Below are 14,652 nucleotides of genomic sequence, written 5' to 3'. Positions count from 1 at the left end.
TTATGAGTATTGACTAGAGGGTAGAGGGTCTCTTTTAATAAGCCAGCTTCAAGAGAATTCTTGCACTATATGTGTTTTAGTTCCTGAATATGAAGTAATCATAATGACAAGAACAATAATGATGATAATGTACCTTAGAGTTGTTTTGTGTTTAACTGATGTGAGTTCAGATTTGAGTAGCAGACGTTTTTGTTTTGGTTTTTAATTTAGGCCTATTTTTAAAAAATTGGGCTGGTATTGCTTTCCTTTATTGATGAGACAACAATTTTGAAGAGTTTAAAGTGACTTGCCAAAGATAAATTGGCAGAACTTCTGACTGACAAAACCTCTCTCCCTCTTTGCCTCCCTTCCTTTCTTTGGTCACTTATTTTTATGTCATAACTTTGTTGGGGAGGAAAAAATTACGCTCTGCTCCTTCTGGGTTCTTCTGTCTGGCCAAAGAATTAAATTGACGTGAGACAGATTAACAGGAGAAAATCAGATTTAATTACGTATGTACAGGGGCCCCGTAATATGAGGCCGCAGATGTGGCGCCTGAGAGAGGGGAAGGGGGTGCCGGGGCGGGGGGGACTTCAGCGGGGAGAAGGCAGTTCACACGGAGATGGGAAGGAAAGCAGATGTTTGGTGACAGATGTTTGCTGGGCCCCCAGGGACAGTGGGACACACAGAGGACTCTGGTCTCCCAGCCCTGTGCAGCTCCCCCCAGCGCCGACCCGTGTGCTTTGTAGATCTCCGGTGACAGTGCCCTTCCTGGACCAGGGCCTTTGTCTGAGTTCTTTAGGCAGTTAAGGGGCAGGTAAAAAGACAGACTTCTTGAATCCTCTGCTTTCAAAAAAACAATCACCCTAAAACAATCCTCATGCCAAAGGGACCCATTTAAGATGGCAAATCTTGTTCCCCTACAGCTTACATAGAGTAAAATAGATTTTTAAATGTTCAGCTGAATGCATTTATACATCATGTGTCCTACTGAATACTTTCCTTCGCCTCGGCTCCCACAAAGGTTTTTGTTATTATGCATTAGTTTTGCCTGACCTTGAACTCCATAAAAGTGGAATCATACACAGTGTGAACTCCTGTGTGTCCGAATTCTTGTGCAGTATTGTGTCAGTGAGAGTCACTCACGTTGCACCTGGCAGTAGTTCATCCCTTTATTGCCGTGTAGTAATCTATTAAATGAATGTTATCCATACTCTTATTGACGGATATTTGAGTTAGTTCTGGTTCTTGGCTGTTGTGACTATCTTGCTATGAACATCCTGTACATGGCCTTTGGTAGATGTACTCACTTACACCTGGAGCGCTTCTAGAATGGAGTTGCCGGGCTACAGGTTACATGTGAGTTTAGGTCCAGTAGTCCAATCACCTTTCTAAACCAGTTTACACGTTGTCAACAAAGTAGGAGAGTTCCAGTTGTTCCTGTTTCCTCCTGGCACTGATGTTGTCCTGCGTTAGTGTCTAAAGTGGACGTCATGATAGAAGCAAAAATCACACATAAGATGTGCACACTCACTTTTTAGTTCTATGAGAAAAGATTCATTTAATAGTCATGACACGTTGAATACTTTTGGGATTGGTTAATCACCAGTCCTGGAGGATTTCATGTAAAACTGGCTTCTGGGGTTTATTTTGGTCGATGGTGTGTTCTACAAACTCAGCTTTGTGCTTCACTGATACCACTGGACACACGTGTGTTTCCACTGCGTCTGAGACAGGTGCTATTCTCTGCACTGCAGACGTCTTTTTTTTTTTTAAACGCCCTTGATTCCAAAATTTAGAGGAATATTATCTTTACTTTTTCTCATTTAGTTTGTACTTAAATCCCAGCATTATGGAGGTGGATATTGAAAATTGGTCTGTAAACATTGTTATGGCATGAATTTTACTTTGGTACATTGTCGCTGCTGTTTTTATGTTTATCTTTCGTTGCCTACTTGCTTTGTAATTCCTCACTTCTTGAATTACTTTGTAATTCTGCAGAATTTGGATCTGGGAGACCCTCTTCACCAGGAAGGTGAATTCTGTCAGTTGCTGTTTTCCTCATGTGATTATTCCACCATAATATAGGAGAATTTGCATTTTCAGCAATATTGGAAAATTTATCTGATGATGTTCTCTGAATATGTTGAGAAGTAAAGTTAGTTTTTCTCTACCAGGGAGGTTCGTGTGTTTGAGAGTACGCACTGTAGCTGGTTCTCAGCCCAGCCTGTCGTATATTAGCTGATGAGATTATCCCCACGCCCCACGGGATGTGCCCTGTTATCCCCATTTTATAGGTGGGAAGCTCATTCAAGGGCACGCGGCTTGGAAGTGGCTGAGCCTGGCGGGCTGGTTCCAGAGCCTTTGTTCGTTAACTGTTACGCTACGTTACTGCCTTTCGTTCATGGTGGTGGAGTTAACATTGGAGCTGTGAGTCAGTTCAGCTGGAGAGAGGAGGGGCGAGAGCTTTCCCGGAAGCAGCTGGAGGTAGAGGTCTGGTTCTCTGGGGGAGAGTAACTGTTGGACCTGGAACTTTAAGGTCACCGCTGATCCTAGCATTTGCCATGTTAGTGGAGTGATAAGGTATCAGAGAGGTAAGAACCTGGTGATGATTCTCTCAAGAAAACTTCCTGCGTTGGGAGGAAGAAAGATGCTGGGACTGGTACAAGGTTTAGGGATAATTTTAAGACGGGAAGGATTGAGTGTATTTAGGAGCTGAGGAGAGGAAACCTATCAAACAGAGGTTGGAGCCGCAGGGAGGGGTCTGAGTGACGGAACGCTGTGTGGAAGGAATGGGACGCGGGCCTTGCTGGGGCCCGTGGGTCCTGGACGGGAAGAACGGTCTGCCTCTGCTCGGCGGGAGGGAGTGCGAAGGGCTGTCAGCGACGTGCAGTTGGGGGGCGCGAGGTTGGCAGCTCAGTGACTCGCTAGCTCACGGTCTCCGTTTCTTCCCTTAGTGCTGAGGTGAGGGAAGAGAGCAGGACAGGAGGGTAGAAGTGAAGGTGTGAGCGTGGCCCTGGGGACGGCAGCGAGAGCAGCGCGGAACTGCCCGGTGGCTCTGCGTGGCTGTGCGGCGCTCTCCAGCAGTGTTTGAATGACCTCTGTGTGGGGGAAGACTCGGTGGGTGGCTCGTTGGGTTGATTGAAGGCTGACTGTTTTCTTCTAAAAAACTCATTGAATAACTTCGTACATGAGACTAACAGGACAGTGTGAGAGAAAGGTGAGGAAGTCATACAATTTACTTTGTTTAATTGAAGGCAGTAACTCAGTCATTCACCAGTGTTGCCTTCACTGTGCACTTTGAAAATAATTTCTGGACTGGTATTGGACTGCCTCATGGTGCGTCACAGGAGAGAGTGCAGTGTTAGAAGCGGCATCTTTTTAAAAAATCTTTAATAGATCTTTATTGGAGTATAATTGCTTCACAATAACGTGTTAGTTTCTGTTGCACAACAAAGCGAATCCGCCATGTGCATACACATGTCCCCATATCCCCTCCCTCTTGCGTCTCCCTGCCACCCTCCCTATCCCACCCCTCTAGGTCATCGCAGAGCACCAAGCTGATCTCCCTGAGCTGATCTCCCTGCGCTATGCGGCTGCTTCCCACCAGCCAACTGTTTTACATTCGGTAGTGTGTATATGTCGATGCCGCTCTCACTTCGCCCCAGCTTCCCCCTCCCACCCCACGTCCTCAAGTCCATTCTCCACGTCTACCTCTTTATTCCTGCCCTGCAGCTATGTTCGTCAGTACCATTAGAAGCAGCGTCTTTTGTTTATTTTTTAATAGATCTTTATTGGAGTATAATTGCTTTGCAATGGTGTGTTAGTTTCTGCTTTATAACAAAGTGAATCAGCTATACGTATCCATATATCCTCATATCTCCTCCCTCTTGCGTCTCCCTCCCTCCCACCCTCCCTATCCCACCCCTCTAGGTGGTCACGAAGCGCCGAGCTGATCTCCCTGTGCTGTGCGGCTGCTTCCCACTAGCTATCGGTTTTACATCTGGTAGCGTATATATGTCCACGCCCCTCTCTCACTTCGTCCCAGCGTACCCTTCCCCCTCCCCGTGTCCTCAAGTCCATTCTCTACGTCTGCGTCTTTATTCCTGTCCTGCCCCTAGGTTCTTGAGACCCTTTTTTTTTTTTTTTAAGATTCCATATATATGCGTTAGCATTCGGTATTTGTTTTTGTCTTTCTGACTTACTTCACTCTGTACGGCAGTCTCTAGGTCCATCCACCTCACTACAAATAACTCGATTCCGTTTCTTTTTATGGCTGAGTAATATTCCATTGTATATCTGTGCCACATCTTCTTTATCCATTCATCAGCACTTAGGCCACATCTCCTTTACCCATTCATCTGTCGACGGACACTTCGGTTGCCTCCACGTCCTGGTTAATTGTAAGAAGTGCTGAAGCAGCATCTTCTATATGCTCGTTTATACGTGAGTCCTGAAGCTGTAACTAGCAACGAAGAATCCAGTTTTTAAATGTGTCATGTATTTCAACATAGTAGGGTAAATGGACACAGACAAGAAAAAGACTTACAGGGAACCAAGAAATTCTCGTGTTGAGAGGAAATCGATGATAAATGGAAGAGGAGAGAGTGCCCTAGGCTGCCTTTTATTCACTATTGTAGAAACCTTGCTTAGGCTCTTTCTCTAAACGAGGCAGATGGAATTCTCCTTTTCACAAAGAGTTACTTAGCTGCTGACCTAATTGGAAAAATACATTTTTTTTTTTTCCTATTATGGAAGATTGTTTATGAGCTGAAAATTCACTTTTTTTTTTTTTTTTTTTCGTCATTAATTTCTGCGAATGTTTTGGGTTTTCAGGCAAATTAAGTTACTGGATATAGTGTGCTTTTGGGCAACTAACTGTGTTCACTACTTTCTAGGTAAAATCTAAGATAACCTTTTCATGATAACTTTTGATTATTCCACCAAGTATATATCATTGTGTTTTTGTATTTGAGTGCCTGGAATTCTTTGAAGTGTTAGGTTTTAACAAACTTAGTTTAAATTAAGACATAGAGCTGAAGTGGCATCATATCTATTAGGTTTTGTGACTTCATATGACATCCACGATCCTCTCCTTTCTTTCTTTTTTCTTTTTGTTAGCATGTTCTTTAAGGCTGGGGTCTGAAATTTCCCCATGTCCCTCCATTTCTCATAGATGTAAGGCTCATGGTAAATATTTAGGGAGGCGCCCAGGCCGGGTGTTACTCCCAGCTCTCCTAACATGGAGGAGCGTGCAACTTCTTGGGGATATTTATCCTATTTATTTCAAGCTTCAGATTTCACCTCAATTTCTCTAACATAGTGCCTGTTGAACTGATAGTTTAAAAATAAATCAGTCTTTTTCAAGTGTTTAAGTAGACTTTTTATATGCTGTATAGTTTTTTTTTTTTTTAAGTCCTTATTTATTGAGTGTCTGTGACATGTCTAGCTCTGTGCGAAATGAATTACTTTACTTAATCCTAAGAGTACCCTTTCAGGGTGCTTGGGGTATCATCCTCATTACGGATGAAGAAATGGAGCATTGACAAGGTTCGGAAACTTGCTCAAGATCATTCAAATATGGGCCTGTCTCAAAGCATACACTTTTATCTCTTTCATTTTATTGTTGTTCTTTGATATTTGTATAATTATGAAGGGCAGTAGTCTCTGTATCGTGCCTCTATTCGGGGCTAAGTGAAACATTGCAAGGTAATAAGCTGTTTATCAAACCATATCAGAGGCGTGATTACTTGGTTCCTTGATTTCCCTGACTGGATGTGTTCAGTGAGCTAGAACCATGTAGGCTTAATTTGGCAGAAGAAGTCAGCTTCATTTCTAGGAGGAAGAGAGAAGAGCAACGAGGATTGACTTTTGAAAAAATATTTGAGACTTTTGGACTTTTCAGATGATAAGAAACTCTAGTAAAAACCACTCCAGAGTTTGCTATCTGCATGACCTTGTGACTTGAAGTGCTTTCCGGTTTTGAACGCTGTGCTTCTCCCCGCACAGAGCTCTCAGTATGTGCAGTGTGTGGCCGGGTGTCTGCAGCTGATGCTCCGAGTCAACGAGTACCGCTTTGCCTGGGTGGAAGCAGACGGGGTGAACTGGTGAGCGCCCTTTATTTTGACTGTGGAGTAACATTTAAAAGCATCTCTCCTTGACAATTTCAAAGAAATGAATACATTTAATCATCTAAAAGAAGGTTTTTTTTTTTTAAAAAAAAAAGTCTTGTGTGAGGTTTCTGTGCAGGAGACTCTCTCTAGCGACGCAGAGCCCCTGGTTTCCCTGGAGGTGTGTCAGGTCGGCTCCCTCTGCCTCGTATGGAACATTCCAGACTCCAGCAGGAGAGCAGGCGCTCAGCACAAGCATCTCGTTTGTGCACACAGTTTAGTTTTCCCTGTCATTTAGGAGAACTTTGGTTTCCGTGTAGGGACCGGATTACCGGTCAAATTCCCGCAAGTCAGCCAAGGGCCAGCTTTGCAGGCAGCCCTTTCTGAGGATAGCTGTCTCCGGACCATGACGTTAACTCTTCTCCGCACAGACACTTAAAGGTGGACTACACAGATGGTGTTTCCAGTCTTTTTACTTTCTTAAAAGTGATGCAGTATTTTGGGCAATACAATAAGAAAGGATAATTATTTCTTTCACTATTATATCGTCTTCCTAGGTGATTCCGTCATTCTCCAATTTTCTTATAATTTTAGTCTTTAATATTTATTAGCATAGTTGAGAATTATGGATGAATAATGATGAAATAAGGTCTAGGATGATGAAATAGTGTGATTCTTCAAATTATAGTTAACAGACTCACCAAGATCACATAGTGTATCTTAGGTTTATAAATAGGTCCAATGGACCTGTATTGTAATTGCAAGATAAATTGAATTTTATTCTATTAAACAAAAAGTAGATTTTCTTTTTTGTTCTTTGGAAGACCTGTAAGGGAGAATAAAAGTCATGAAACAGCAGTTTATACAAATAGTTATAATTGCTCAAAAAATAAACTCAAACACTAGAATTTGGTCCAGTGGACCGAGGCTAACGAAATACTGCTGTTCAAAATATTGTTGGCACTAATATGTTGGAGGATGGTAAGCAGTTTTAACTATTCAGTTTAGCAACAAGAGCAGGCATAAGTACAATCTAGAATGTTCCATGTTCAACCTACACACTTTGATATGCTAATGCCCACTAACAAGGTTAGTAGTAATCAAATTAATACAGAGACTTTCAGGTTGAGAACAGGCATTAATAAAGGTAGAATATGTTAACTTGCTGATAGTAGGGCAATTTAGAAAAGTCATTGAATTTTTTCACTTTTTTAGAAAGAAATCACGTACTTTTTACCCTGCCATTTCTTTTGTTTAGGGTCGAAAGTTTTCTTTTTTTCCTTTTTGGTGCTCCTCAAATCACAAGCAGGGATCCTGAGAGGAGAAAAAATTGTAAGCATAGCCTGTTTGAGTGAGGAGAGTGGAAGAGGACGGATGGTTTAAGACCCCAGGACATTTTTATCTCTGCATAGTTTCCTTTCTTTCCTTCTTGGTTACGCGAATGACACACACTCTTTCTGAATGTTTCTGGGCCCACGTAAGACCAGGAGTATGCTTTGACTTCACTAGAAAGTCTGAAGATTAGCACTGATTTTTTAAATACTGGAGCTAAAAGGGGGCTTTTGCTGGGGTAATTGCTTCCCCCCAATCCAACGGCCATTTATGAACATTTATATCCTGACATTTGAAGTATTTTGAAAGTATAAAGTAGTATATAAATGAAAGGTAAGATTAAAAAAAAAAATATTGCGTGGTGAGATGCGAGGGGCCCATGGGTCTGACGAACAGCAGGAAGTGTGCCCGTCAGCCAGTGGTCAGCTGTTTGTCTCCCTAGTCCCTGCGTTGGCATGATTTGAAAAGAAAAATCTTAATTAAAAAGCAGAGCACAAAATAGTTATTTTGGCGTCATGGACCTTAACCTCCTTTCTGATCTTGGATTTGGCAGTCTGTGTTTTTTGCGCTCTCTGCGTGATGTTATACCGTTATATTATGGGGAGTAAAGGAAACATATGTGGTCCTTTCCTTTAAGAGACATACAGCCTAGCTGGAAAGTATGAAACACCTAACAAAGGTAGCACATAGGATGCCACAGCATCTTTTAGTAACTTTTCCAGCGACTTTAAAAGTAACACTAAACTCAGCAGTTTGCGAGGGAGAGCAGAGACCTACAAGGTAATTAGCACCCGCTGGTTCTTCAGGCCCAGCTCGAGGGCCACGGCCTCTGGGAATCCTCCCTCCCCCTGCACTGCGCTCTCAAGGAATGTGGACGGTGTCTTGTTTTTGCCCATTTTATCCCCGTGCCTTGCGCTGTACCTGCCGCATAGACCCTCAACAGATACTTGTTAAATGACCGTGTTTGGGTTTCTGTTGGGCCTTTGTGTCCTTTGTCCCCCTTAGCTCGCTCTTCCTGCCTCACTGGGTTCAGAGTTAGGGTTCTTGCCCCTAAGGGAATCCCTGCCTTATTCCAGTGAACAGGGGCCTTATTTTGCTTCATTAGGGCGTTTCTGTGGTTGATATTTGGGTGTAGAAGACCACGTTGTCTCTGCAGTAGAATCCCGTCTGTTGTGGGCACACTTTAACTCTGTTCAGCTTCTCTGCGGTGTCCGCATCGCTGAGCACGCCTCCCCTTGAGACCTTCCATCTGGGTCTGAGCACCAGTGTACTGGCCTTGAACTCTCCTTCGCCCGTCTCATCGTGAAAAATTTTTCCTTTTAACAGAGAGAATTTAATGTGAAGAAATTAAATTCTCCCTAGGTATAAACTAGGTATAAATTTGTGAACTGGGTTTCTGAAAACAGATAAAGGGGCTCTCAAGTGTCAGAGATCCTACTACCCCTAAAGCGGGGAGCAAAGGTAAGAGGTTGGAGTTGCCAGGGTCCATGGGCTGCAGGAGGGGCTGCATGAAGTGAAGCTCAGGCCTGGAAGGGGCAGTACAGCTCAGCTGGGGCTGGGTCCCCACGCTCGAGTTTGGGGACCCAGACGGCGGGTGCTAGTGTCTCGAGGGTGCAGGGACGCTCGTTCTGCCGGAGCCCGTGCAGGATGAATTCAGCCGCTGCCGCGGGTGAAGAAGCGTGCCGAAGCGATGCTGGCAGGAACAGGAGGTCGACAGGAGAGGTCCCTTCTTCCTCCATCCCTGAGTCAGCCGCGAGCACCTCCTGTCGCCGAGCCAGCGGGGAAAGCGGAGATGGGGAACGCGGAAAGTGAATTGTCAGCCACAGCATCCCAGAGTGTAGCAGGCTGAGCTTAACAAGTGGAACAGTCAGAGCGCAAAGGAAGCCAGGTACCAGGGTGCTGATGGTGTAAAATGCTGTGCTCTGACCGCTGTTGAATGCTGACATCAATATTAAATAAAAGCAGGCCTTACGTACCAACCAAAAGTAGAACAGATTCAAGGGAGAAATCATGCATGAGAAAATTAAGGGCAATTCGGCGAATTTATGTGTATACAAACCAGAAGAATGGGGAAATGGCACAAATATAAGCCTTCCACTAAGTTAGTAGTTGTAAATCGTAAAATTAGATTTAAAATGTATTTAATTTTGTTAATAGACTTATATTTTTTAGAGCAGTTTTAGGTTTACAGAAAAATTGGAAGCACAGACAGTGCCCGTATGTGCCTGCCCTCCCAAAGTCTTCCCTGTTACTAGCAGCTGCTGTTAGTGTGATACCTTTGTTTCAGTTGATGAACCAATGTTGATAATGTGCTTACTGACTGAGTTTACACTAGCACGCGCTCTGTGTTGAGTGTTCTGTGGATTTTGGCTTCTCTTTAGCCCCTCTGGTCGCTGTTTAGCCGTCTGATTTGATGGTTTCTGTCCCTTGTGTGAATGCAGGCATGCCCCGGGGAAATTTCCTTAGCGCTTTCCTTGGTGTAACCTGTCATTTCCACACCGCTTTCCCAGTTCCCGTATCAGTGAAACGGGAGACTGAACTAGAAGCTTCTGAGGTTCTGACCCCAAATTTGATGATTGGCTGTGTGTCAAATTCAGACGCATGACAGGCTTTTTCCAAACTCATTTCCTCTTTTCTCTGTCAAGTTTCCTAAATATTTTTAAAGCTATAAATGATCCTCTTGGATCATTTTCAGTCCAGACTGAAAATCTTGATTATACCGTCTGGCTTCACTGAGATGTACATCCGCCGTGTCACCATGTCCTGAGGCTTTTACTTCTTGAAGGTCTGTCAGGGTCCTCCTACTGTTCCCTCTGTGGGCCGTGCTCCCTGCAGCGAGGGCGGTGGTGTCCTTGAGACTCTGGAGAGAGGCTTACGTGACGCCGTGCAGGACTGGCCCTCTGTGAGCAGGGGTCTGGCTTGCTCTTTCCTTCGGGGGAAAAAAGAGAGGACGTGATTCACAGAGACTGATCCATTAGCGCAAAAAGAACAATGAGTTATTTCTTCTCTCCTGTTGTGCTGTCATGTTAAATGTTTTCTCAACGTGTGTTCCTTTTCAGCATCATGGGAGTTCTGAGTAACAAGTGTGGCTTTCAGCTCCAGTATCAGATGATTTTTTCTATATGGCTCCTGGCGTTCAGTCCTCAGATGTGTGAACACCTGCGACGCTACAACATCATTCCTGTTCTGTCCGACATCCTGCAAGAATCGGTCAAAGAGAAAGTGACAAGAATCATTCTTGCAGCATTCCGGGTACGTGTTTTGTGTGTGTGTGTGTATAAGGCATTTTTTTTTTACTGTGGAGTATATTTCAGGGCTTTTAGCAGGTGGGAAAAAGTTGCTTGTTCTCCATGTAGTAATGGAACTGTGGCATCTTGGTGAGCTTGGAGTAAAATATCACAGTTTGTACTCATAGCAGGGGGAGTGGACAGGTGGGGGATAGCCATCTAAATGGATGACACGTAAGAGTGGCTGGGAGATGGTAGACCTACAAATCCAAGCTACTGGCTTTAGAATTTGTGTTTTTAACCATTGTTTGTTCTTACGCTTTCTTTAAACAAACAACGACAAATCAAAAATAAAAGGTTGTGCAGATGTATTGCAAAACCGTAAATAGCGTAGACACCACATTTGCCAAATATAGTCACTAACATCTTTCAGATTTTTCTAAGCAAATAGAGATAAATATATAAATAGGTGTCTAATTTTGTTTTGTATTTAAAAATAGGAGTGGTGTCATGTTATAAATACTGTTCTATAACTTTATTCTTAACAATATATAATAAATGTGTTTTCATTTTCCTGTAGTAGATCCAGTATTCTTTTCAGTGGCTATATTATACTGTGTTGATGTAAAGTGGTTTATTTAATCAGTGTCCTATTGATGGAAATGTGAGGTGTGTTTCCAGTTTCTTTTACATATGTTTTCCCACTTTGATGAGTATTTCGGTTGGGTAGGTTCCAGAGATGGAATTGCTGAGTCAAAGAATATACTTTTTACCAGTTCTGATAGATAATGTCAAATCACCTTTCAAAAATGTGCAAATTTATGTTTCCAGTAATTATATATCGGGCAAGAATACAGAGAGTCCCTACTTTCTCTTAGTGTGTGGACTTTTTTCTAAATTGGAAGCTGTTCATGAAGTTGGTGTGAAAACTCTTTTAAAAAAGTAGATTTTCTTAATTGGTGAACTGTTAGGAAAGATAGTCATCCTTGATTCAATATCTTTGCAATTAGATTATCCTAGAAAGATGTTTTGGATTATTATCTTTTTTTCCCTTTGTATGACTTTAACTTCTGGGAAATAGAAAGATCAACAGTTGCCTGAGTGATAAACATGGAAGTGAATTTTATTTTTTCAGCTCATATCTACCTACCCTTTTCTGTATGTTAGTTACATATTTTTTACGTTAAAAATATCTATCTTTCCAAATGTTGAAGATTGTAAACATTTAGCACAAAATTATTTCTTTTGATAGTTTGTTAATAAGGTGACTTGTTTGTTTAAGGTGAAATATAGGTGTGGGAAGAACTGCTGTAGAACTCAGGGTCTTATTTCAGCTGTTCTCTTGTTTCATACACTGTATCTCTACACTTGTATCTTTCCCCCTCAGTTTTGATAAACTTACATGGTTTTTTATAAGTGTCATTTAGATAATATAGTGAGTGCTGTGAGTTTTAGGAAGAAATCAGATACTAATAATTTATAGTAATGGATTGAGATTTAATCTAAAGCTCAGCATAAGCTGCTTTATTTTTTTTTAAATAAATTTATTTATTTATTTATTTATTTATTTATTTATTTATGTATGTATTTTGGCTGCGTTGGGTCTTTGTTGCTGTGTGTGGGCTTTCTCTAGTTGTGGCGAGCGGGGGCTACTCTTCCTTGCGGTGCGTGGGCTTCTCATTGCGGTGGCTTCTCTTGTTGCAGAGCACGGGCTCTAGGCACGCGGGCTTCAGTAGTTGTGGCTCGCGGGCTCTAGAGCGCAGGCTCAGTAGTCGTGGCGCACGGGCTTAGTTGCTCCGCGGCATGTGGGATCTTCCCGGACCAGGGTTCGAACACGTGTCCCCTGCGTTGGCAGGCGGATGCTTAACCACTGCACCACCAGGGAAGTCCGTTTCTGTTTTTTTTTTTGAGACAAGCCATTTGTCTTATCAAATCATTTATTTATTTATTTATTTATTTATTTATTTATTTATTTATTATCACAGTTGATTTATAATATTACATTAGTTTCAGGCGTATAACGTTGATTCAGTATTTTTATAGAGTATACGCCATTGAAAGTTATTACACAACAATGGCTGTCGTTCCCTGTGCCGTGCAGTATGTCCTTGCTGCTCATCTGTTTCACACACAGTAGCTCGTATCTGTTTAACCCTGACCCCTGTCTTGTCCCCCCCCCCTACACCCCCCAGCATAAACTGCTTTGCACATAATGTATGTGGCAGCTGTTCTAGCTGAGCTTCCCACAGACCTTGCTTAGCATTTTGTCCCTTCTCTAGTTCCTCCTCCCATTGATTTTCATGTTAAGTCATTATTATGTTAGATAAAAGGGTCATTGGAAGCAGGTACCTCTAATATGGGTATATGGTAGGTGAGAGGTGTTTGTTGATATTAGCTGGATCCTACCTTTGAGCTGTTCCCTCCCCCTCTCCCTCCCTCCCCCTTCCCTATCCTATTCTATCCTATCCTATCCTTTCTTTTTCCTGTTCCTCCCCCCACCCCCCATTTCATGTATTATCTGTCCACCTCTCAATGCATCAGATGTGGACTTTGTATTTTGTTTGAATCTGTCTTTGATGGAGAGACTTCATGCAGTCACCATGATGAATGTTTACGGTATACAAAGTTCAAAAAGTCACAAGAAGTATAAAGCCAGACTGAGATTCTTAGTTTTCTTTTGACCTGATTTGGGAGCTCTCCAGATTGATTATCTGCTTTTTATGGAAATTTGAGGGGTACAATAGCATAGCCCTTTTCTAAGTTTCCTTTCCACGTGGGGTGTTAGCAAGAGTGTAGGCTCTGGAGTAGACACGCCTAGGGGTGAATCCCAGCACTAGGTTGCTAGGAGAGTGGCTTGAACTCTCAGAGCTGATTTCTCCACTTGTGAAAGGTGGTTAGTGATACTTAACTCACTTCAAGATTGGGTAAGAATTCAACGAAATAACAGACGAAGTGCCTGGCAATAGTAAATATACAATCTGTATTTATTTTCCTGCCTTTTCGCTCCATAAGAGCATAAAATACTAGCAATTTGCCTCTTTAATGGCCACCTCTAGAAATTGCATTCTAAGTTAATGTGGAACCTAGGCAAAGATCAAGTGCTGTTCTGTTTGATTTAGGAAAGACAGCATGAATATTTTACTAATGTTTAGCAAGATTTAAAAATCTTATTTATACTTCATTTGCAGTTTCAATTTTTTACCCACAATGTGTTGAACTTATGCTAATTTCTCAGCTTCTATTGTCTAATTTGGATTTCAGATTATTTAAAATGCACCCAACCTATTGACAGGTATATTAGTTTCTTGGACTCTCCTTGATAAATTGGGACAGCATAATCATTGCATGGTTATACTGAAGACTGAATATCAGAAGAACATCTTTAGACATCCAGAACTTTGATGTACACAACTGAGTTAAAATCGAGCCATTAGTAAGGACATAGTAAAGCCATTTGATTGAGACCATCGAATAGGTGTAAAAAATGACGTGTTCTTTTTTTTTCTTCCTTAGTCTCAAATTCCTGTAACCTTTAATAAAGATTTCACCAATGAGGTTGTTTGAGGATTGTCTAATTATGCACTTTTCCCCACATCCTGAAACTCAGGAAGGGAATTTTTGTGCTTTTGGAAGCTTGCTGAGCTGCTGTGAGCTGAAGAAATCTAGCAGCTGTTAATTTTTTTTTTTTTTTTTTCTATTTGGCTGGGTGAATTTATTTTTGAAAATGTCTGTCTCACTTATTCATAGCAGGTGCTGAACTCCAGGTCTCCATGAATGTTATTCCATTGGTTAACTTGTTATAATCTTTCGTTTCTAAAATAAATTAGAATGTTTTTTGAGGCTGTGACTGAGAAAGACATTCAAGACCATATTTGTTGTGTAGAGTTTTTCTCTTTTTGGCTCTGTTTAGTCAAGAGCGTCCGTAATATGTCAGATAATAAGATAAATTGTATTTTACAACTGCATCGTTTTCAGCATAAAGGCTTAGAAAGAAATACCACCAA

The 14,652-nt window shown here is 42.0% G+C and overlaps 1 protein-coding gene across 3 annotated transcripts in view; it reads left to right on the top strand.

Moving 5' to 3' along the window:
* The window catches only part of ATP6V1H (ATPase H+ transporting V1 subunit H), a 62,606-nt gene that overhangs the window by 23,359 nt on the left and 24,595 nt on the right, over positions 1-14,652 (top strand). For all 3 annotated transcript variants that reach the window (XM_068525890.1, XM_068525889.1, XM_068525891.1), the window contains 2 exons: positions 5,989-6,086; positions 10,481-10,673. In XM_068525890.1, coding sequence (XP_068381991.1) covers positions 5,989-6,086; positions 10,481-10,673 — 291 coding nt within the window. The remainder of the gene's footprint in view (positions 1-5,988; positions 6,087-10,480; positions 10,674-14,652) is intronic.

Source organism: Eschrichtius robustus, chromosome 17 (assembly GCF_028021215.1).
Source record: "Eschrichtius robustus isolate mEscRob2 chromosome 17, mEscRob2.pri, whole genome shotgun sequence".
NCBI classification, from domain to species: Eukaryota; Metazoa; Chordata; class Mammalia; order Artiodactyla; family Eschrichtiidae; genus Eschrichtius; species Eschrichtius robustus.
The sequence above is the reverse complement of the archived record's forward strand: the minus strand, read 5'-3'. Positions and strand labels throughout refer to the sequence as shown.